Source organism: Zootoca vivipara, chromosome 6 (assembly GCF_965207765.1).
Source record: "Zootoca vivipara chromosome 6, rZooViv2.hap1.1, whole genome shotgun sequence".
In the NCBI taxonomy this organism is placed as follows: domain Eukaryota; kingdom Metazoa; phylum Chordata; class Lepidosauria; order Squamata; family Lacertidae; genus Zootoca; species Zootoca vivipara.
Window position 1 is genome coordinate 6,748,179 of NC_142589.1, and position 24,319 is coordinate 6,772,497.

General features: G+C 49.0%; 1 protein-coding gene across 10 annotated transcripts in view; it reads left to right on the top strand.

The window, feature by feature from the left end:
• The window catches only part of CUX2 (cut like homeobox 2), a 233,176-nt gene that overhangs the window by 14,636 nt on the left and 194,221 nt on the right, over positions 1 to 24,319 (top strand). The window contains exons 1-2 of one of the 10 annotated variants that reach the window (XM_088670893.1): positions 3,760 to 3,834; positions 4,412 to 4,473. The exons of the other annotated variants lie outside the window; for them this stretch is intronic. Coding sequence (XP_088527019.1) covers positions 3,786 to 3,834; positions 4,412 to 4,473 — 111 coding nt within the window. The 5' untranslated portion in view covers positions 3,760 to 3,785. Of the gene's footprint in view, positions 1 to 3,759; positions 3,835 to 4,411; positions 4,474 to 24,319 lie in introns of those variants that run through there. 10 annotated transcript variants of the gene reach the window in all.

Below are 24,319 nucleotides of genomic sequence, written 5' to 3' on the forward strand. Positions count from 1 at the left end.
GCACCTCACTCACTGTCCCTCCCCAGATGCTTGCTAAATGAGCTGGGTGCCCTCTTAGTCCTTTCTTCTTCCTCTTCTTAGCCACAGAGGCTTAAAAATAAAATAAAAATGCAGGTCTTATCCATGCATTCTCAGATCCCTGAGCTAATCCTGTTTCCCCCTGCGGAGCATAAAGCTTTTTGATCGTCAGCAAACAAATTGTGATTATTTTATTATTATTATTATTATTATTGCTATTTTAAAAAGGTTTAAATTCCTTGCTTTTTTTAGCGCAAGATCCTTAGTTGTTTAAGGAAAACATGTTTCCATGCTCACTGCGCTGCGCATGGGTTTCAGGGACGTGTGGGGTGTGGCAAGTAACAATTTCAGTTTAAGGACTTTAAGGACGACTGGGATGTTCTATATACACATGTAATGAAAATGCATACTGCTTTTTTTTACTTGATAGAAAGGCATGCTCAGTTTAAGCAATATAATTGCAGAATATAAAAACCTTACAGTAAGATTAAAAGGAAAAAGGAACATATATTATGTACGATAGCAATGCACACTTTCCTAAAGTGGCCAGAAAGTTGTTGAATTCATTTAGAGAGCCACTATGGCACAGTGGTTAGAGTGCCAGACTAAGAGCTGGGAGACCAGAGTTCGAATCTCTCCACTTGGCCACGAAGCTCACTGGGTGACCCTCTGCTTGTTACACTCAGCCTAGGCTACCTCACAGTTTTGTTTTGAGGATAAACCAAGGAGAGCCATCTTGAGGAAAGGTAGTATACAAATGGATTAAATACAGTGGTACCTCGGTTTATGAACAAAATTAGTTCCGGAAGTCTGTTCATAAACTGAAGCGTTCATAAACTGAAGCGAACTTTCCCACTGAAAGTAACGGAAAGTGGATTAATTTGTTCCAGATGGGTCCGTGGCATTCGTAAACCGAAAATTCGTAAACCGAGGTGTTCATAAACCGAGGTTCCACTGTAAATACATTTAATTTATGTGTTTTTATGTTCATTGTGAACAGACATGAACTAACTCAGGCATCCCCAAACTTCAGCCCTCCAGATGTTTTGGACTACAATTCCCATCTTCCCTGACCACTGGTCCTGTTAGCTAGGGATCATGGGAGTTGTAGGCCAAAACATCTGGAGGGCCGCAGTTTGGGGATGCCTGAACTAACTCAAAAGACAGGAGGCAGAATCATGTGACAGGCTCTTAACACCTGTTAAGAGGCCACCTTGCCTCCCTGCAGTTCCCCCCATGGCCTCAAGGGGCAGCAGCATTCAGACCAGAACGTTCCGCCATTGTTGCTTTAACTTTGCGTATGTTTTAAATTATTGCTGTAATTTTTGCCTCGAGATGATTTTACCATTTCATCTATTTCTTGACTCAAGCGGCGTGTAATTTTTACGAAATAAATATCTGCACCTGAGTACCAACTGCCCCCCACCCCCGCAAAAGAAACCAAACAGTTATGAGAATCGACATACAGTCATACCTCGGTTTAAGTACACTTCGGTTTGAGTACTTTCAGTTTAAGTACTCCGCGGACCCTTCTGGAACGGATTAATCCACTTTCCATTACTTTCAATGGGAAAGTTCGCTTCAGGTTAAGTACGGACTTCCGGAACCAATTGTGTACTTAAACCGAGGTACCACTGTAGTCATAGCCTAAGGAACGTTTGTGCAAATTTCTGGCTTTCTGCTTTGTTGTGGTTCTTATTGCTAGCTGTCCAGGGTCTCCAGGGTGGGTGGAAGATCTGGGCGGGAAAATAAATATTAACTGATTAATCTACGTGCCCTCTCTCGCTTTTCATCTCTAATCATAACATTGACAGGAAAAAGAGGGTTGGGAGGCTCCAGAGGGGGGGGGGGAAGCGTCACTATTAATATTTATAAAGATTATGAAGGGAACATGGGTTTTAAGGAGTGTGCAAAAGTTGCCCACAAAATCTTGCTAGTTCAAGCGAGAAGTTTTTGGTCTCCGAAGAAACCCCTCTAATGTTTTTTGCCTGAGTTCATTTCATTTTTTACTTGGCGAGGGAGATAACGTCAGATCACAACCGCCCCAGTGCAATAGTACGTATTTTGTGTTTTTGTATCATGATTTTATGTTGTAGCCAACCTGAGACCTGCGAGTATAGAGCGGTATTCAAATTTAATAAACAACAACAACAACAACAACAACAACAACAACAATTACCATGTGCAGTGCTATCATAGTGCTTTGAATGTATATTAATGTGGCCTCAGAGTCAACCCAGTTCAGTCTGCACGGGTGACAACTTAAATAAAATATTGGGGGGGGGCTTGCAGTTAAGCCCCGCCCTGCATAATCACATGAAGCGGTGCGCACACACTATTTAAATGACCATGCCTATCAACTTATAGTTACCAGATTTTTTTTCAATGAATCCGGGGACACTTTTTTTTTGAAACTGAGTAGCAACAGGGAGTCAGTAGTGGGGATGGCGAGGCAAAAGACCCTGGGCCCAAGCACACATGCATATTGTATAAAGGTGCAAAGCCCTTCTTTAGCACCCTGTGAAACATAAATGACTCCCGAGCCTTCCCCGATCTCCTGACCCCTTCCCCCTTTGTTTGGGGGAGGCTCGGGAGTCACGGGTGGGCGGCTGTTGCCCAGGAGGGGCGCAAGGCGCACGGTTTCTCTGCCAGGCAAGGTGCAAAGCCCTTCCTTCGCACCCTGTGATAAATAAATGCACAGTTTTTTTAAAAAAATGGGCAATGGCTGGCCGCGACCCCCAAGCCTCCCCCGATCAGTCAAAACGAAGGGGGCAGGAGATCTGTACTGCCAGACGTCCCCGGTTCCCCTTTGGTAGTGGCAGCGGCAGCCCGGAGCCAGCCTGGTAGTGCAGTTGGCTCCGGCTGCCTTCAAGTGCTGCTCGTTGCCCACTGCTGTGGCGCCTACCATTTTTCCTCTCCGGAAGTCCCCATATGATGTGTTGAGCACAATACACATCATATAGGGACTTCCAATGAGGAAAAATGGCGGGCGTCACGGCAGCGAGCAGCTCCTGAAGGCTGCTGAGGCTGCCATGTTTTCCGGGGACAGTTTTGCAAATCTGGGGACATTCCGGGGACGGAATTTGTCCGGGGACAGATTTGCAAATCCGGGGACTGTCTCTGGGAACTGGAGATGTCTGGTAAACCTATATCAACTTGGAGGGGGGCGGCCCTCTCAAATATTTTATTGGGGGGGGGTCGAAGACCCTTCAGCCTAGGATTGCCATGCGTCCGGGTTTCCCCAGGCATATCCTCTTTTGGGGGGCCAGAATGCTCATCCAGAAGGATGTTTGCATTTTACATGAAGTGTCCAGGTTTTTTTGGGGGGGGGGTTATTTATTTACTTACGGAGATGCGGGTTGGGTGGTGGTGGCGGGGTGCCCCGAATGTGCCTGGGTTTTTGCTACCTCAGCCCCTCGGAATTGGCTCCTGTGCCCGTCGGCGTCTGTGTGTGGCATTGGAGAGGGGTGCCGTCTTGTCGTCAGGCAGTAAGACGCCTTGCCCTGCCACCTCCTCCAGATGTCTTTGGAGTACGGAACCCGATTGGGGGGGGCATTGCGGGCTTAAAACATTGGGGACACACACACACACACACACACACACACACACACACACACACACACACCAAGCTGGGGGATATTTATTTACAAAGAGAGCAAGTTGCTTGTTGAGACAGGCTTGCTTTGTGGTTGTCCTTCACAAATGAAGAAAATAAGAAACGATTCTCTTTGAAACAGGGGCTGCACTCCTTCCAAAACGGGCCCCGGATGAGTTATTTGCCCCTCCAGCCTCTTACAAAAGATGTCCTCCTTCATGGTAGGCCTTTTAGGCTTCTGCTGAGATTGTTACCAATATTTATCCAATCTCTATCCCTTCTTGTGGGGTTGCAAATTCTTCCTTTATCAAATCTGCTTGAACTTCGTTTTGGGCCCTTTCTTTGTTCTATGACCTGCTGTCTGGATTTGGTGTTAAGTCGTGCACAGACCCTATGGGGTTAAGTTAGTCATGACTAAATGCAGACCACTGCTGTCAGAGGACCTACTCTGAGTAGGACCTAGATGAATACCATCCTTGTGCGTTCTCCCCACCCCCGCCTCCTTGCTGGATACAAATATTTTGATATCTTGCTTCCACACTCCTGTTGTCTTGGAGCGATTTTTTGCTTGTTGGAAAATAAGTGGAAAGGATGGAGAATGTTTATCTTGCCCGCTGGAGATCTGTTATTGCATGCTGATCAAATTTGTCGCTCTGGCTTCCTTCCTCTCCACCTCCTGCTCCCCAGCTTTTGCCTTCTCGAGCTGCGAGCTGCACATTGTGAGTCTGGAATGTTGCTGTGGCTGAAAAACGCCACCCTGAGAATTACAGCTCCTCTTGTCTTTTGTTTTTTTCACAGCCAAGCTCCTAGTCCTCAAGGCTGTAAATGGTCAACTGGAAAGCATTTGGCCAGGACATCCGGTAAGATCTTGAAAGATAAAGGTAAAGGGACCCCTGACCATTAGGTACAGTCGTGACCGACTTTGGGGTTGCGGTGCTCATTTCGCATTATTGGCCGAGGAAGCCGGCATACAGCTTCCAGGTCATGTGGCCAGCATGACAAAGCCGCTTCTGGCAAACCAGAGCAGCGCACAGAAACGCTGTTTACCTTCCCGCTGTAGCGGTACCTATTTATCTACTTGCACTTTGACGTGCTTTTGAACTGCTAGGTTGGTAGGAGCTGGGACTGAGCAACGGGAGCTCACCCCGTCGCAGGGATTCGAACTGCTGAGCTTCTGATCGGCAAGCCCTAGGCTCTGTGGTTTAACCCACAGCGCCACCCGCATCCCATCTTGAGAGATAGGTTTGGTTTATTGCCGTCCCATCCAAAACGTGACCTGTACTTCAGATAGATGTTTTTGGAAATGGTCTTGGTGTTTGCTTGTATGGGGAAGGCTGTTTCCCTTTTTAAGATTTAATAGTTGGCAAGGTTGGCTTCATCCCAGCTGCTTTGGAGGATTAATGTAAGAGGCAACAGGATCAAAAAAGAAATCTGGTTGGAAGGGTTTGATTGTAACCCAAAGGTTGTTTTAACCTTATCTGTACAAATTCTATTTTCTTTTGGCTGCTGCACAGAAATTTTCCTAGCGGCACGCGATGCCCCAAGACAGGTGTGTTGTTTGTGTGTGTGCATGCATGCGTGCATGGATTTCTTTTTGGTTGCTTTTTTGAAGTTCAATGATTATGCACACAACACCATTTCGATGATAATCTCATTGTTTCTTTGTTGACAAAGCCATGCCATTTTGTACTGCCTTGCTGTGTAATTATTGGATTTTGGTGTGTGTGTGTGTGTGTGTATGCGTGTGTGTTTTTTTTTTACTAGTTCAGTGTAACGTTTACTGATTTCCCCAAAGCTTCGAGAGGACCCTGGAGTATTGATCTAGCTGCAGTTTTAAGTGACTCACAGCCAACGCAGAGGCTGCTTTAATATTAATTGCTCGGCGTGCCGTGCGCTCGCCGGCAGTTCTGCGACATGGATTCCAAAAAAGAAGAAGAAGAAAGAGAGTAAATAACCAAGCACAGGCCCATGTAAATATTGCCCTAGTGGGAGCAGGGCTGTGCGTCAATTTGCACCACCAAGTGAATCAGAGTTGCACTTAGGACCTCTCATTGTTGCAGGGATGCAACTCAAGAAATGGAAAGTTTCTTTGCACAACCCAGAGAAGGGGGTGCTTTTCTTCTTGAGATCTGGAGACCCACTTCCAGGGTGAAGTGGGGGGGGGCGTGCATGCACCCCATAATTCTACGGAGTGCAGAATGTGAGGATGTGCATGGAACTTCCTTTCCTTGGAACGTCATTTTATTTTATTTTTTAAATGCATACACAAGACAAGTGTGTCTGGTGTTTATGGCAGCCAAGACGCACTTGAAAACCTTTAGCAGCCATTCGTTTGGGAGTGAGTGATTTGTTATTATTTATTTCATAAAAAAATTACACACTGCTTGATTGTAAGAAGAAGGGGGGGGGGAATCCTCCAAGAGGTTTATAAAAAGAATAAAACAGTAAAATTATATCAGCCACAGCAGTTGAAGTAGCTGTTTAAAATATTCAAATAATAATAATAATAATTAAAATCAGCAGTAAGCTAAAATCAGCTTAAAACATTTATTAACATGCTGCATAACTGGTTACACTTGTCTAAACAAAAAGCTTTGAGCAGGTGCCAAAAAGAGGACAGTGAAGTCTGCTATCAATCGGCAGGGAGTTCCAAAGTGTAGGTACTGCAGCACTAGAAGATCAATTTCTTACAAATGCTGAATAAGTATTATGTGGCAGCTTTAACAGGGCCACGTTCGCAGATTGAAGTGGATGAGTGGGCATATACGGCGTGAGGCAAGTTCAGCGACTTTTGTAGCTGCTTCTCCCCCTCCCCCCTGGTGGGACTAGGATATTTAGCAAATACAGTAGTAAAAACTTTCAGAATAAACAAAGTAAGAATTAAGGGGGGAAATGCGTGAGGGATACAGGATTCTTGGATGTGGAATGTGGAGTTTGGATTTTTTGCGGTGCATAATTTTTTTGGATTGCCGAAGTGTGAAGGTTCTTAAAAATTGAAGCGATCTGCTCTGGTCCCCCACAAGAGCCGCTGGAGTTGGGTCAGTTCGCAGCGGAGCCTGGGAATGACCTCAGCCCGTTCCAGCCTGTGTCTCCAGCAAAAGGCTCTTAAAGGCCCAGCCCTCTGTCCTCAAAAGGGAAAAGTCTTCTGAGATGCCTTGCCCATCATGCTCCTTGCAGTGTTGGACTGGTGGGGTCTTGAGAAAGGCATTCTGCTTGAAGGTATCAGTGTGGCCTTTTTGCTCTCACTTTGCTCTGTGTTCTGGCTTTGGGCTTGCACCCAGTCAAGCTGTGATTAGTTGCAGTTCCTGCATTGCAGGGGGTTGGACTAGATGAGTTTGAGGTTCCCTCCAACTCTATATTTCTATGATTCTATGGAGCACGCCCTGCCCCCCAGCAGTGGGTATTCAGAGCAATACTGCCCCCTGACCCTAATGGGCTAACACTTGACTTGTCAATCTTCCCTGGCCACCTTCCCTGGGCACAGGGGGCAGCCCTTTCATAGGGTCTGGAGGAGGCAGCGGTCGGAGCAGCAGGTCAGAGCATGAGGCCATGCCTCCCCCCTTTTTTTGCCCAAACAGAAGTTGGCCAAGAAATTCGTCAAGAGGTCCCTTGGTTTGTCCCATGTCCCACGACCCCCCCTGTCACCTTTTGGCAGTTTTGTAGTTGGTTCCCAGTGCAATAAGGGCATGCAAGCTAAATTCCTGCCTGATGTCCTAAGTCGTTTTCCTGCCCTGCAGGACCCTAGAATCCTAGAAATGTAGACTTGGAAAAGACTTCGAGGGTCATCCTCCCCAAACCCCTGCAGTGCCAGGAATATTTTGCCCAATGTGGGGCTCGAACCCACAAGAACTGGAAGTTCTGCAAAGAGGGCATAAGCTCCCCGAACCTCTGGGTTGCATCTGGGCAGTCTCAGCCCAGCCCAAAATCCTCTTGGCTTGGGGAGTCAGGTGACTCCAACAAGGCCAATCAGCCGCCAAAGGGTCATATAAAAATTCCCAGATCTTTTGCTGCCTGGACAACTTTCCACTGAGACCTCCTGACCTAGAATCATAGAATTGTGGAGCTTGAATGGGACACCAAGGGTCATTTAGTGCAACCCCCAGCAGTGCAACCTAAGCAAAGGCCTGTGCCCCAAGGGTCTTGCAATTTCACATCCCACAATGGTAGCAACGGGGGATCGGGCCCACTCCCATGCCCGACCTCTTAGCAGGCAGAGCTTGGAAAGGCTCCTGGGTTTGTGGAGTTTCTCGCATTCTAGACCCTGTCTCGTTCTCTCTCTCTCACACACACACACACACCCTCTCATAATTTGATTCCTCTTTATTGTAATCCAGCCTTTGGAGTATTGCTGCAGTAAATATCTGATTAGCAAAAACCGCACTGTGTCAACTGCTTTTTATAAAAGGAGAGGTGATGGGGAGATGGAACATTCCCTTGTTATCCTTTGGAGCCGTTCCTTCCCTCCCCCCTGCCCCCCCCTCTCCCGGAAGATCGGAGCCTGCTCCAGAGTCTCCCGCTACTGAACTTTTCTTTCCAATAAAAGCAGCTAATTAACATTATTCTTTAATTATTGCCTCTATCAACAAGGGGTCTGATTCTACCAGCAGGCTAGTCTCGCTCTCTCTGCAGCTACCCTTGTGTACGCTTCAGTTCCTGTTGCCTGTTGAAATGAATTTGATGTCATCTGTCCATTGTCACTTAATGGGGGCTCCTGGGTAATGATGGTGCGTTCGGAGCGCTGTTAGCAGCCCGCCAGCATGTAATTCACCCCCTCAGGCAAGAGTACTTTGGAAGTCTCTGGGTAGTTTTGAACTCTCTGTTCTTAATTAAATATGCATTTTTTTTCACGGTAAGCAGGTTAATTCTTTTGTGCTGTGTTGTAATGCTGTTAGGAATTTTTCATAGTTCTTATTAAACATTATTCAGGCGTTGTGGATTCTGTAATTAAAAAAAAGAAAAAGAAAAGAAGAGAAGAGAGAACAAAGATAATTTAAAGAACCCCCACCACCACCACCACCCCTACTACTCCCGGTCGTTTTCCTCCCCCCTGGTTAATTTATCAAATGAATTTTGCAAAAAGAAGGGGAAAATGGCGGGGGGGGCGGCGGCGGGGGGAGGTGTGTGTACATCCCCAGAGTGTTTTAAAAGGGGAAAGATTTAATTGCTCTGCTGGGATCAGTTGCTCATGGAAGATTTGGCTGTTTGATTAGCAAACCCTTCAGAGGAAGGCTTTTAATGCTCCACGAGCTAAATCCCCCCCCCCAAAAAAATTGCTGGGTTCTCTGCAGATGCCGTCTTCATTCTAAATGGGCCTTTTTCAAGTGTGGGTTGGAGAGCAAGGAGGAAGGATTTTAGCAGAGGGGACAAGGAGCGGCCACTGTCTAGCAGCTCTGTGGTCGGACTAGGGTTCTCCTAACAGATTGTGGAAATAGCTCCCCTCGCCATGGGTTTGTGATTCCTGCACTGCATGGGCTGGATGCCCCTTGGGAGTCCCTATAGAAGCCTATGGTTCTATACGTAGCAGGTGCTTGGGGGAAATGACAGCGTCTTTGTTTTTGCACGGCTTTCCAAATAATCAGGGTTGCAGTGATTTCTTTCCTGGAGTGATTTGCGTCAATGAACTAAGCAATCCCTTTGATCAATTAAGAGGGTGTCCCTTATTAATTTGGGCAGCAGATTCCACCCCCACCCCCTAATTTGCTTTTAATGCAAGAAAAAAGAAAAAAGAAAACCCCTCTATCTTTCTCATGGTGGAAGGAATGCCTCATTTAACTAAGATACTGGCTTGATATGCACAGAATGCTGAGCTATGATTTGTTTGAACCAAGTCCAGGAGGCTTAGCCATGGTTTGTTACAAACCACAGTGCGAAGCCATGGTTTGTTGTTGGCTGATGAATTATGGCTTGTTTTGACTATGGTTTGGGGTTGTACTCAGCTTGATTGACAGTGGTCTATTTGGGCTGGTAATCTGGGTGCAGGGTTAGCCTGGCGTAACCATGCAGAGAATAGATTTCCACACACACAAACCCCATTTAGACCCTCTGATTTCATCAGTCCTTTAACGCGACAGAGAACTTTGTGTAAGCGTATGCATCTGTGTTTCCCACCTTTTAAGTAATTCCCAAAATTTCCTTTTTGAGCTACATGTCCTTTCCCTTGATCAGGTTACCGATAATCTACCTTGTCGCCTAACGAAATCATGCAGCATATCTGATTTTATCCAGCAGCAGAAACTGCTGGTTCTTCTTCTGTGTCCGAATCGGTGTAATATTTTCATTAGACGGTGACAGGAGAAATGGGCCATTGACATTTGCTGGTAACAATATTAAACCATCAAATTGGGTTATTGGCATGTTGGGGAAGGGGCCACGCTGGGATTCCTGCCCTCCCTGCGCACAGGAGGCAAAAGCAGGGCAGACTGTGTTGAAATCCCACTTGGCTTTCAGGATTTGGGTGGCCCGGGAAGTGAATCCAGTAGTGGTTAGAGCAGTGTTTCTCAACCTTTTTTGGGCCACGGCACACTTGTTCTATGAAAAAAAATCCCGCGGCACACCAACTCTGTGCCGCCCTAAATTTAGTTTAGTTTGGAGGGGAGACGTAAAGCATGCCACTGAAGAACTGCTGCGCGGTAGCCAGGCGGACCCACCAGGCGCTCACACCTGGGTTGGGGGGTGGCGAGGGGCCCTCTCCTCCCTATCTTTCCCTTTTTCCCTCACCTGGGGGGGGCTCCCTCCTTTTCCTCTTCTCCTGGGGCGGCTGGGGTGGCGACGGCTGCGGCGACGAGGCAGGGCCGTCTTGTGGTGGGAGGTCCTGGGCTTCGGAGCTCTTCCCGGCCGCAGGCGGGCTCGCTGGGGGGCTTTAGCGGCTCCCCGCTTGATCCGCCGGGCGATTCCGATGCCCACGCGGCTGCCGCGGAGCCCAGGGGTCCGTCGATCCTCCAGCCGGGCGCTTTCGGTGTCGCTCCGGTGGGGTCGCGGGGGGGGGGGGCTCCAGCAGCTCCCCGGTCGATCCACCGGGCTCACTTGGCGCCCACGTACCGGCCACGCTGGTCGCTCTCAGGAGCTTCGCGCTGCCGAGCCGCGCGCCATCTTGCCTCGCCGGAAGTCCGTCAGCAATGCAAAGCGCCCTTTTCCTCGCCGCACGTCGCGGCACACCAGCCGGTGTCTCGCGGCACACTACTGTGCCGCGGAACACCGGTTGAGAAACGCTGGGTTAGAGGGTAAGACTGGGACTGGGGAGACTGGGGTCCAGATCCCCTGCCTTCCAGCCATGAATCATAGAATCATAGAGTTGGAAGAGACCACAAGGGCCATCCAGTCCAACCCCCTGCCAAGCAGGAAACACCACCAAAGCATTCCTGACAGGTGGCTGTCGAGCCTCCACTTAAAGACCTCCAAAGAAGGAGACTCCACCACACTCCTTGGCAGCAAATTCCACTGTCGAACACCTCTTACTGTCAGGAAGTTCTTCCTAATGTTTAGGTGGAATCTTCTTTCTTGTAGCTTGAATCCATTGCTCCGTGTCCGCTTCTCTGGAGCAGCAGAAAACAACCTTTCACCCTCTTCTATATGACATCCTTTTATATATTTGAACATGGCTATCATATCACCCCTTAACCTTCTCTTCTCCAGGCTAAACATACCCAGCTCCCTAAGCCGTTCCTCATAAGGCATTGTTTCCAGGCCTTTGACCATTTTGGTTGCCCTCCTCTGGACACGTTCCAGCTTGTCAGTATCCTTCTTGAACCGTGGTGCCCAGAACTGGACACAGTATTCCAGGTGAGGTCTGACCAGAGCGGAATACAGTGGTACTATTACTTCCCTTGATCTAGATGTTATACTCCTATTGATGCAGCCCAGAATTGCATTGGCTTTTTCAGCTCCCCATGAAGCTTGTGATGTTCTGGTATGTCTTCCTATACACACAAAAACTTAAGGCTGTCATCAACACGGCCCTGATTGGAGGACTTGCAGCGCCTCATTGCAGTCTTGGATTTGCATGATGGGTCCATAATTAAGCAGAAGGTGACAAGGGTGCTGAGGAGTTGCAATGTGATGGGAAGAGGGAGGTGCTGGAGATTATATTGGGGGGCGTGGCTTGTGTGCAGAGAGGGGTTTGCACAAATGGAGGTGGGAGGAAGAGGAGGCATGGGGGTGAAGGTGAAAACTGGGATGCAAATCGGGTTTGCAGAAGAAGAAGAGTTTGGATTTGATATCCCACTTTATCACTACCCAAAGGAGTCTCAAAGCGGCTAACATTCTCCTTTCCCTTCCTCCCCCACAACAAACACTCTGTGAGGTGAGTGGGGCTGAGAGACTTCAAAGAAGTGTGACTAGCCCAAGGTCACCCAGCAGCTGCATGTGGAGGAGCGGAGACGCGAACCCGGCTCCCCAGATTACGAGTCTACCACTCTTAACCACTACACCACGCTGTATAGAAAGGAGATGGGGCTTCAAAAATAGGGTTGGGAAAGTGAGAAGGGGGTTTATACCTTTCAGATTCTCAGGTGGTCTCTATGGTCCTGATCTCAATTGGTTGTTCCATCAGTTTGATTGTTTTTTGTTTGAACTGCTTCGGAATACCAATTGCTGGAAGCCAAAGGAGGGGAGAGTTGCTCTTGTGCTCGGATCCTGCTTGCAGGTTTCCCACGGGCATCTGGTTGGCCACCGTGCGAACAACATTTTGGACTAGTTGGGGCATTGGCTTGATCCAGCAACGGCTCTTCTCATGTTCTGAGGGTCCACCTTTCCTCCCAAGGAGCTCAAGGGGTACCCCCAACTCTTCCCCTCTCCAGTTTGTCCTTACAACAACCCTGTGAGGTAGGTTAGGCTGAGAGAGAAAGTGATTGGTCCAAGCCATAGCTGCCAAGTTTTCCCTTTTCTCGCGAGGAAGCCTATTCAGCATAATGGAAAATCCCTTTAAAAAAGGGATAACTTGGCAGCTATGGTCCAAGCTCACCTAGAGAGCTTCCCTTCTGAATGGGGGATTTGAACCATGGACTCCCAGGCCCTGGCTTAACACTAACTGCTATGCCGTGCTGTCTGTTGACTGTTCTGATTTTGGCTCCTGGCTCCCCTGCAGACCTACCAGTAGGCTTAGCAGAGAAGAGAAGAAGCACAAGGTATTTTAACAGCATCAATAAGGTCTTAGAAGCATCAGTGCTGTGCTGGTAGCAGCTGTGTGCCACGTTCCCACAGCACAGGCAGCCAAGGTCCTCAGGATTCTGTTGCTCTTACAATTGCATTTGTAACTTGATATTGGCAAATACTGCTAGATAATAACCGACTCTTTCTCTGTTTCCTTTTTCTTGATGCTGAGCAAAACAGCATGGGCTAGATATGCATGAACAAACAGTGACCCACCCTGACCACTCTCCAGCAGGAAGCATTAAGTGGCCTAATCCTGCCCTCTAGCACATTGGCCGCTTAAATAAAAGCACCCATCAAATAGTCCTAATTCTGGACAAATCCATGAGGAGTGAATTCGCGGCTGTGTCTTTCATGATTTTATTAGCTGTGGCTCCAGGGAGTTGGACTAGACTAGACAGCCCTTTGGGTCCCTTTGAACTCCACAGGTCTATGATCGCACAAACACAGAGAAGTACATTGGGCACCAGATTCAACATCCTGAGAATCAAGTCTCATTCAAAGCAGTTGCCAGAACCTGGCCCCATCCCCAAGTTTCTAGCTCTTATGGATGCAAAGATAGTTTCGATACAGTGGGCAATCTGAGATTTCAGGCGGCTGAGCAGAAAGAGCTTTGGTGGAACAGAGAAAATTGTGCAAAGGGTGTGTTGTTGTTTGGCATTGTGTGAACTTACCACATCACTTGTTCTCCCTCTCCCAATAAATTTGGATCAACTTTTCATTTTTCAGTTGAGATGGGCTGAGCAGGGTCATGCCCATTTCCAGGGCCTCTCCTTGGCAAACATGTCTTGTGGCTTGCTTGCCAAGAGCAGAGAGACAGAAGTAAAAACCTTGTGGGATGCTTTTTCCAACAACAGTCAACCTGGGCAATCATTGGAGGCTTGTCCTCCAACTTACCCCTCTAAGAGGGGATATCTCAGGGCATAACCACCAGAGAGAGAGCCTTTTCCATTGTGGCCCCACCATTTAAGGAATACTCTCCCCAGCAAGGCCTACCTGGCACCAACACTGTTAACTTCTCAGCACGAGGTAAATACATTGATGGCTGATTTTCTTGTATTCTGCTGGACTTTTAAAATTATGATTTTTTTGTGTGCTGCTGTTGATTAGAGGAACACTGTGGACTCATACTGTATAGGATAATTTCTGTTGTTTTGCTTCAAGCTTCATAGACTTTTTAGATTGCTGGGTTTTTCCTGCTGCAAACATATTTTCAGCAGCAGCTCCTGAACAAAAGGTTGTTTGTGTGATACGCACAACATGCAGGCTGCTACCGGTAGGTGGGAAGCTTCATCAGTCCTAAGGACTAGAAGCTTGGACATTAGAATATTGATAGCCAGAAACTGGAAAGAAGAAGCAAAGAGTTTAAATGTAGGGAAAGGATCTAATGTGATTTTGGAGATGGCACTTTCTGAAAAATTGATCCAAAAGCCTCTGGTTACCCTGGCGGACCTTTGCTCTGATTCAATGGCAGCTTTTTTTAGTGTTTATGCTCCATAGGCTCTTCCAGAGCATCTAGAAATTGGACACACACACACACACACACACACGATGCTTTGAAATGGCAGTCCAGACGAGATCAATATGATCAGGTCTGCAAAGCCCCCTGGAGGGGATTGTTTTGTTTTTTTCAGAAGAGGTTGGAGTGATGCATATGCACTTATAAATATATTATTATTTGAGAGGGGATTCAGCCCAGACTCCAGACTCCGTCTTTTGTCTTTTTATTTTTTCTTCTTCTTTGCATGGCGCCAGCATTCCGCGCAGTTGTATTTTATGGCTGCCACTCTTGCTGAATTAACCCAAATAGCTGCAAGATTTAGTTGTCTGCTGGGATTCGGTTAGGAAAGAAAAAGTTTTTTTCTTTTTTGAAAGATTCCACCAACCACCTTCACCATTTAAAGCAGCATGGTAGGTACCGCTTTAAATTGCCATGGCTTCCCCCAAAGAATTCTGGGAGCTGTAGTTTCTTAAGCGTGCCGAGAGTTGTTAGGAGTCACGTTCCCCACCCCCACCCCCCAATTCTCCTCCCAGACCTGCAGTTTATAAAGTTCCCTGTGGAGAGGGATTGATTGCTAAACCACTCTGGGAATTGTGACTCCCAGAGAAGAAAAGGGGCCGCCACAGTGACAAGCTGATCTGGTACTGGTCCGGATCCTATGGAGAGTTTTACATAGCACTGAAGAGAGGGTTGTTGTTAATTCAATTTATATATCACCCTTTATCGAAAGATCTCAGGGTGGTGACAACAGTTGTTGTTGTTTAGTCGTGTCCGACTCTTCGTGACCCCATGGACCATAGCACGCCAGGCACTCCTGTCTTGCACTGCCTCCCGCAGTTTGGTCAAACTCATGTTCGTAGCTTCGAGAACACTGTCCAACCATCTCGTCCTCTGTCGTCCCCTTCTCCTAGTGCCCTCAATCTTTCCCAACATCAGGGTCTTTTCCAAGGATTCTTCTCTTGTCATGAGGTGGCCAAAGTATTGGAGCCTCAGCTTCACGATCTGTCCTTCCAGTGAGCGCTCAGGGCTGATTTCCTTAAGAATGGATAGGTTTGATCTTCTTGCAGTCCATGGGACTCTCAAGAGTCTCCTCCAGCACCATAATTCAAAAGCATCAATTCTTCGGCGATCAGCCTTCTTTATGGTCCAGCTCTCACTTCCATACATCACTACTGGGAAAACCATAGCTTTAACTATACAGACCTTTGTAGGCAAGGTGATGTCTCTGCTTTTTAAGATGCTGTCTAGGTTTGTCATTGCTTTTCTCCCAAGAAGCAGGCCTCTTTTAATTTCATGAGTGCTGTCACCATCTGCAGTGATCAAGGAGCCCAAGAAAGTAAAATCTCTCACTGCCTCCATTTCTTCCCCTTCTATTTGCCAGTAGAACACATTGTGAAATACCAATGATAGAAACATAATAAAAGTATAGTAAAAAGTGCCATTTATTTCATGGGGGGGGGGGCGGGAAGAGGCTGCTCAGACTTGGGTGGGCAACAGCGTTCGAAAGCAGCTAGGCAACAGGCACATTTTGCGCCTGGTTATTGACCACTTGTGTCCAGGTCAAGATGCCCAGGTGCCAAGATGACACCTGGCCTGGGGATCCTCGGATCTGGAATGTTTTCACACATGAGCAACACATCCTGCAGAATTCTACCCATTACGTTATATTTTATCTGCACAATCAGACTGAATTCCAGGAACCAAAAAGTTGCATTGAAGAATACAACTTTTGAGCCGTTTGCCCCCAAAATGGCAACTAGGTGTTCCGTTTTGGCAACTGTAGCCCTGGTTTAAGGAGACATTTGGCGCCTAGCTTACATATCTGAGTTTCTAACACAGCTGGGCAACATTCTGTTGTGTAAGTGTGTTCTCCAGTAGGGCTGGAATAGTTGCTCTGCTTAAGAGGGTGGAGGAGGGACATAGCTGCCAAGTTTTCCCTTTTCTCGCGAGGAAGCCTATTCAGCATAAGGGAAAATCCCTTTAAAAAAGGGAGAACTTGGCAGCTATGAGGAGGGATGTCATCTGGGGCTTCTACATTGTTCTGGAGAAGGGGGTCACCTGAACTGGAGGATGGGGCAGAGTGGTCTACTTTGGAGTAGAGGATAGATTTCTTCTTCTTCCCGCTCTCCAGCCTTCCTCCCTGCTTCTGGGAGTGCCAACACATGCTAAAAACCATTCTTCGCAGCCAGGAGGCTAGCACCCTGTTCTTTTGAAAAAAGAGTAAGTTGATCCTCTTGAACCCATGCCACCAGGGAGATTTCGCCATACAGGGCCCAAATGCCATAAGGGCCACAGGACCCCAAAGTTTCATTTAAGGGGAAAATGAGGCTTTTAGGATCCTAAATTTTGTTTCGGATTCTGAATGGTGGCATCCACATAGTCCTGAGAATGGTACCCCAGGGCTCACTCACAACACTAGCTCAGTACTGTAAGCTGTGGGGCTGCATCTTAAACACACACACACAGAGAGAGAGAGAGAGAGAGAGAGAGAGAGAGAGAGAGAGAGAGAGAGAGAGAGAGAGAGACCGGGCACAACACAACATTTGGGATGCCAGTGTGCTGGTGTGCATTTGGGAGCCAGTGTGGTGTAGTGGTTAAGAGGGGTAGACTCGTAAACTGGGGAACCGGGTTCGTGTCTCCGCTCCTCCACATGCAGCTGCTGGGTGACCTTGGGCTAGTCACACTTCTCTGAAGTCTCTCAGCCCCACTCACCTCACAGAGTGTTTGTTGTGGGGGAGGAGGGGAAAGGAGAATGTTAGCCGCTTTGAGACTCCTTAGGGTAGTGATAAAGCGGGATATCAAATCCAAACTCTTCTTCTTTGGCATGTTTGCTTAGAAGTAATCTCCCCTTCAGTGTGTTCAGTATGCCTCGGATTGCAGCCTAGTACAACCCACAAAAATTTTGTATTGCAAGGTCCTCACCGCTGTTAAGGCTGTGCAAGTATTGCTGCTTCCTGTCTTTGAAATATTATTTTTACCTTAGGTCTTCTGGAGGGAAAAAGTGAAAATGCATGTTAGCAGGCAAAAGGAGCTTACAGGAGATCATGCTGGACTGAGCTGATGAAATTGTATCTGACTGGCTGGCGGGTAGCAAACTCTTTGCTCGGCTCGCGGGCCTGGGGCCTAACAGGTGTGAAGGTGTTGCTGTTTCTCTAGCTGCTCCTGAGGCTACAGCCCTCCAAGCCTTTCTTCCAAAGTGGCTTTCCCCTTTGAAAGCAAATCAGATCTCTCTGGGTCAGCGTAACCAAATTGTGCCGAGGATGAACCTTGCAGATGAGGAGGAAGATGGGTGTGCAACTCAGTAGGGGAGGGACCTTGGCTCAGTGGTTAGAGCCTCTGCTTTGCATGCAGAAGGTCCCAGGTTCGTTCCCCAGCAGCATCTCCAGGCTGGGTTGGGAGACACTCCCTACTTGAAACCCTGGACAGCACTGAGCTAGATGAACCAACAGCATAAGGCGGCTTCCTGTTTGCAAAGGCTGCTTTGGGGTGTGGCAACAAACACAGATCGGTTGTAGAGTTGGCGCTGTCCTCAGGCTTGCATGGTCCCCGCTTCCCTTTCCAGGGGGTTTGGGCTACAATTCTTAGCTGTCCCAACCTGCACTTTGGAGGATGCTGAGATCTGTAGTCCAGAACTCCTGGAGGAAGGCTGGCGGAAAACTTCTGGTCCTGCTTAGCAGCAAAATGCAGTTGGGTGGAGGAGTCCCAACTTGAATGACATAGGGGAGCAGGTAAATCCCGCCCCACATAACCAATTGTAAGACCCAGGGCATGCGCACCATTTGAATGGCAATGCCCATCAACTTGGGGGGGGGGGGCGCCAGGCTCCTCAAATATTTTATGGGGGACCTTGGCACCTAGGATTTGGCTTTGCCTGGACTCAGCATGGCCAGGTTCAGTAACAAGCCAAATAGTCCGAAGGAGAGCTGGTGGCAGGCCACCCAGATGGCAACCTCTGCTCTGCACTTGAAACAAGGAACCAGAGTCTACAACTCCCTCACCTCTCTTCAGTGCTTGAGGCCCCTTGGCCACCTGTAATCTTCCAGCAAAGGATAACAATTGCTGGGCGTCAGAGAAGGATTCGAAGTGGGGCTCCGCTTCCTTTTTACAATCCCAGTCTAGTGGAGCTTCGGTGCCTGTCATGGAAGTTGCCCCCCCCCTTCGGTAGGGGAAGATTCCTAGCTCAGTGGTAGAGCATCTGGCCCCAGTGGCATCTCCAGGGAGGGCCAGGAAAGAAGACTGCCAGAGATGCTGCCGGTCAGTTTAGACCAGGGGTCAGCAAACTTTTTCAGCAGGGGGCCGGTCCACTGTCCCTCAGACCTTGTGAGGGGGCAACACTATATTTTGGGGAAAAAATATGAACAAATTCCTATGCCCCACAAATAACACAGAGATGCATTTTAAATAAAAGGACACATTCTACTCATGTGAAAACACGCTGATTCCCGGACCATCCGGGGGCTGGATTTAGAAGGTGATTGGGCCGGATCCAGCCCCCGGGCCTTAGTTTGCCTACCCATGGTTTAGACAGTATTGAACTAGATGTACCCAATACCTGGGTTGTTGACTTGCAAGTTGCTACACGGGGCTGGATTTGTGCCCTGGCATTGCGCAGCACCCCAGCACCAAGCCAAGGGAGGTGAGGGGCTCTATCAAGGATGGCAAATCTTGGGCTCTCCAGATAGTTTGGGGCTCTAGCTTCTATTGTCGCTGACTGGGACTGATGGAGTCCAGACTCATCTGGAGGGCTGCAGGTTCCACATCCCTGGGTTAGATGCTAGGTCCAAGATGCCTTCTCTTGGCAACCAGGTTAAGAGCTCTCCTCCCTCTGCTGCAATTTCCAGCAACTGGTATTTTGAAGCGTCACTGTCTCTGACAGAGAACAGCCATCGTGGCTGCTGGTAGCCTTCTCCTCCTTCCAGAATTTATCTGATCCTCTTAAAGCTGCCCAAGTTGGTGGCCCTCACTGCCTCTTGTTGGGAGCGAGTCCCGTAGTTTATGCTCTGCATGACAAGCCCTTCCTTTTGCCTTCCAGCGCTCAGCTTTGTCAGATGTCCGAGTTCTAGTGTTACGACAGAGGGAAAAGAAACTTTTCTCTCTCCGGCTTCTCTGTGTGCCAGAGTTTGCCTCTGAATGCACCAGTTCCTGGGGATCACACCTGGTTGCTTATCATCCCCGCTCCACTGCCCTGATCCTGCACTTTCCAGAGGCACCGGGATGCTGGGCTGGCTAGACCCCTTGGGCCCGGTCCACCCGCCAGCTTCTTCTGACATTCTCCGGAGCCGAGAACAGTGGCGACGGCAAAGGAGGCAGCTTGTGAGTCTGCTGACGCCAGTAATGTATTCCCAGTCATGACACAACATGGCAGCATGTCATGAACCTCTTTCCCCGGGGACCGATGGGCCTGTGATATTGGCTTTAACCCACGAAGTCTCTGGTTGGCGTGCAAATTCATCAGGCTTCCGATGTTGCTCTTGGACCACTGAATAATTTACACTTGCCACTCTCGGGCTGGACTGGGTCATCGAAGTTCATGGGTTAATAACAGGGTGTGATTCCCCCCCCTTCTTCCTCTGGTGGTGTGTGTGTGTGTGTGTGTGTGTGTGTGTGTGTGTGTGTTGGCTGTCAGCAGCTGGCTTGATAACATATGAAAGAATCCTATTCTCTTGATTAGATTTTGAAATGGATCAATTTTTAATCAGCAGAACATCTGACCCACTCAATAAGAGTGTAGCATGGTGGCGGAAGGGTGGGGGGGTGGACGACAGAGACCGGTGGCGGGGCTGGGGGGGGGGGAAGAGGATTTTTGGCTTATTTACAGAGCGGTGCGTTCCTTCCTCTGCAGTAGAGGCAAATGTTCGGAGCCGGAACCAGACCCCACCCTGGAAATAAAATTGACTGCAGGGCTTTAAAAAACAACAACAACAAATTCCTGACTCCCCAATCGTCCGCATTTGATCCATCTGTTAGAAAATCCATCGGTGCTGCTTAAGAGATAAGAGCGCCAGCTAAATGTTTGAGTCCAGTTATCCATTCTTATTGACTCGCCAATTGGGAAAGGCTGCTTAATGGATGAAGGGAGGGGTGTGAGGGAGGGAGGGAGGGGTGCCCCTAAGATGTCATCTAGCTAATGGGGCAAGCCACCAGCAGGGCTCACCTTGGCATTAGCACCCTGAAGATTGAGCCTGGATCGGATCTGTGCAACCCTTGCCGGGTCTTTTTGTTGTTAAGTTTCCCAGACATGGTTTGGTCTGCCTCCGATCTCAAACATAAGGTCTAGATAGAACAAGGGTCAGCAACCTTTTTCAGCCATGCATTTCAGAGATGCATTTTAAATAAAAGGACACATTCTACTCATGTAGAAACATGCTGATTCCCAGACCATCCGTGGACCGGATTGAGAAGGCGATTGGGCCGCATCCGGCCCCTGGGCCTTAGGTTGCCTACCCCTGGTCTAGAACCTTGAGATTTTTTTTTTTAAAAAAAATCGAACACTGAAGATTCAGAGGCTTGCTTCTGGCAGTGAAACAATACCACATGTCATTAGGGATGACTCGTGTGTGGATCCCGGCTGGATCCCTTCAGGGCCCTGAATTCCCGAATCCTGCTTCCAATATCCAATTCTCCTGAGGTGGGCCAGCGGCCAGTGGGGGTAGGGTTGGGGGACGGTGTTGTTCTTATTTCTGGCATAAATTATTAACCTAATCCTAGCATAACTTAGTCCCATCTGCTCGCTCTTCAACGTTCTCCTCACCCAGCCTGTCAGTCCGCCGGCACCCTTGAATTCAGTTAAAGAGGAATATTGCAGCAATATGCATTCATCAGCAATATGGTGTTCCTTGTTTTGACAGCAAAAAGAGAGAGGGGGAGAATTTTGGGGTGGCACTGCTGTTTACCTCTTGCTGGTTGACTGTGATGGTAGCAAAACCTTCAAGGGATCTCCCACTTTTGAGATCCCTGGATTTGCACTTTCAGAGACGCTCTGCCCAGCCTCTTTGTGAATTTTTGAGCCGCCTTTGGCAGTGGGTGGGGGGCACTAGCCTAGGAAAAGCACATCCAGGAAGCAGCAGGAGGGGGGGGGGACATGCGCAGAGCCAGAGCCAGCAGGAGAATGACATGTTTTGAGGAATCGGGAGACAGGGTTGACGGATTTGCTGGAAGCAACTGGAGGCACGGCGGTGGGGTGTTGGATGAAGATTCCTGCATAGACGTCCCTCTCCCTGGTTTTCTTTTGTGCTTCAGATGTGCCGAAAAGTGCCTGGACCCATTGGTGTGAAGGATGAGGGTTCATGCAGGCAGGACTTGGGGGCTGTGGGCTTGAGGGGGTCCAGAAGCATGTGTGTGATCTCAAACAGGCAAGGGTCAAGGATCCGATAGGGATGGGTGCTCAGGCAGCGCCTCATACCAGAGGCCAATTGGTTGGCATGGTGAGTGAGCCCTAAGGCTGAGCCAAAAGTGGCCTGGCAGGCAGGGACTGGCCATCAGCTGGTGGACTCCTTAGTCCAGCTGGTATTGGAGCCTAGAGATCCATGATAAGGTTACCAGACACTTTTCAACTTCAATGGATTTTGTATGGAGACTGATTTCTAAATCTGGGGACTGTCTCCAGGAAAGGGGACGTCTGGTAACTTTAATCCATGAGCAGAAGAGTTTGGCCTAGCAGCTTCTTCTTCTTCTTCTTCTTCTTCTTCTTCTTCTTCTTCTTCTTCTTCTTCTTCTTCTTCTTCTTCTTCTTCTTCCTCTTCCTCTTCCTCTTCCTCTTCCTCTTCCTCTTCCTCTTCCTCTTCCCCATCTGACTGGGTTGCCCCAACCACTCTGGGCAGCTCCCAACCAAATATTAAAAACATTGGCTCCCAGTACATTTCCGAGCACAATTCAAAGTGTTGGTGCTGACGTTTAGAGCCCTCAACGGCCTCGGCCCAATATACCTGAAGGAGTGTGTCCACCCCCATTGTTCTGCCCGGTCACTGAGGTCCAGCGCCGAGGCCCTTCTGGTGGTTCCCTCACTGCGAGGTTAGAGGGAACCAGGCAGAGGGGCTTCTCGGTAGTAGCACCCGCCCTGTGGAATGCCCTCCCATCAGATGTCAAGGAAATGAACAACTATCTGGCTTTTAGAAGACATCTGAAGGCAGCCCTGTTTAGGGACGTTCACTCTCAGCCCAACCTTGTGAGGATGAAATGGGGAGAAGAAGTCTGTCGGCTACCTTGAGCTCCTTGGTGGAAAGGCAAGATATGGATGGAATAAAATAAATAATACAAACATCTGGAAGGGGGGAGCAGGTTAGGGGGAGCCACTTCCAATGGCAGGGCAGGAATGGCTAAATCTGAGCTGGAGTCTGGGAGTCACAAAGCAGGTATCCAGCCGAATCCTCTTTCTCCACTCTGGAGCCAAGGCAGTAAAAGAATTCTCAGTGTGGGAAACACTTCCTCTAGAAAATAATACCGGTACCAGTAAAACAGCTTCTGTGGGCCAGTATGTTTCAGACATGAACCCATTCAGTGCTTCTAGGTGAGCAGCCTGCTTCGAGGAACACTCAGAGGTTGGGTTGGAAGGTGCCCCCCCGGCACCCACAGGGTGTAGGTTTTAGCAGCCCTGCTCTGCTTTTGGGAGGGTATTTATCCCACCCCTGCAAAACCTTTTCCCAGCACTTGAAAGCCTACAGCTGCTCGCGTACGGGGCAGAAAGGAGCCTCTTGGGTCCGATCCGGTCCTGCTCCGAGGGTCATGAGAACGGGGGTGGGGTGGGGGGAGGAGCAATTTGGAGATGCACTTTGAATGTGTGCAGTGATGGGGGCCTCGAGTGGAGAGAGTGTCGGAGGGCGTGGGGCACTCGGGGAGAGCATTAGCAGCGATCAATCCCAGCTTCAAGATATGCTCTGAGCTGAAAAGATACCCACGGCTCCAACTTTGAAGGCTCGCCGGGAATGGCCGTGCTTTTGAGGTTTGCTGCAGCCCCTTTGCAGAAATGCCCTCCCCTGGTTTTGTCAGAAGGAAGGGGGGGGGGAGAGACATAAGAGCAGAGGAAGCTGCCTTATATGGAGTTGGATGCTGGGGTCCATCTACCTCAGTATTGTTCACACTGACTGGCAGCAGCTTACCAGGGTTTGGGGCAGGAAGCCTCTCCCAGCCCTAACTGGGGGAGCTATTGGGTTTTGAACCTGGGTCCTTCTGCATGCCAGGCAGTGCCCTTCCCCTGTGTGGCCTTCAGGTGTCACAGGATTCCAGCTCCCATCATCCCTTGCTATTGGCCATCCCAGCTGGGCCTGGTGGGGTTTGGAGTCCAGCCCCTAGTCTAAAGGAACAGGAAATTGGGCAGACTACAGAGAAGAGCATAACAGCTGAGGAGAGTTGAGGAAAATATGGGGTGCAGAGAGAGAAGGGGGGACTGGCGTGTGCCCCAACAGCTTATAATAAATATTCTGGAGTGGAAGGGGGGATTAAGCATGAGGGGGGTGCATGCCATTATGCCAGAAAACTCCCCCCACCCCCCAGTGATTAAAGTAGCAGATTAAAACGACTACAGCCCAAAACTTTAAAGGTCTGGAAGAATAAAAAGGAAGGCCAAAGAGGTAGCAAAGTAAGGGCCAGGTGAGTCTTTCTGGGGAAGTAGCTCCCTCAGTGGGCTGCCACCACTGAAAAGGCCCTGCCTCCAGATGCTCTGCCACTGAGCTGCAGGTCTTAAGTTGACGGAAGCAGATGAATGGCGGGAGGCACTGGCTGGGGAACCCCCAAGGGAACCCCCAGGGGAGTAGTGGTGGTACAGTGGTGGCTCCTTATGGGGTCCTTGCCACGGGATCACATTCATCCAGTGCTTTACCAGCTGCACTGGCTCCCGGTGGTGCACAGGGTCAGGTTTAAGGTGCTGGTTTTGACCTTTAAACCCCTATGTGGCCTAGGACCCTCGTACCTACAGGACCCCCTCTCCTGGTATGCCCCGCGGAGGACCTTAAGTTCCATAAATAACAACACTTTGGAGGTCCCGAGCCAGAAGCGATTTCCGGTGCCACGCTGCCCATGTCCAGGGCGCCAAAAATGGCTTCTGCGCATGTCTGCAGCACTGG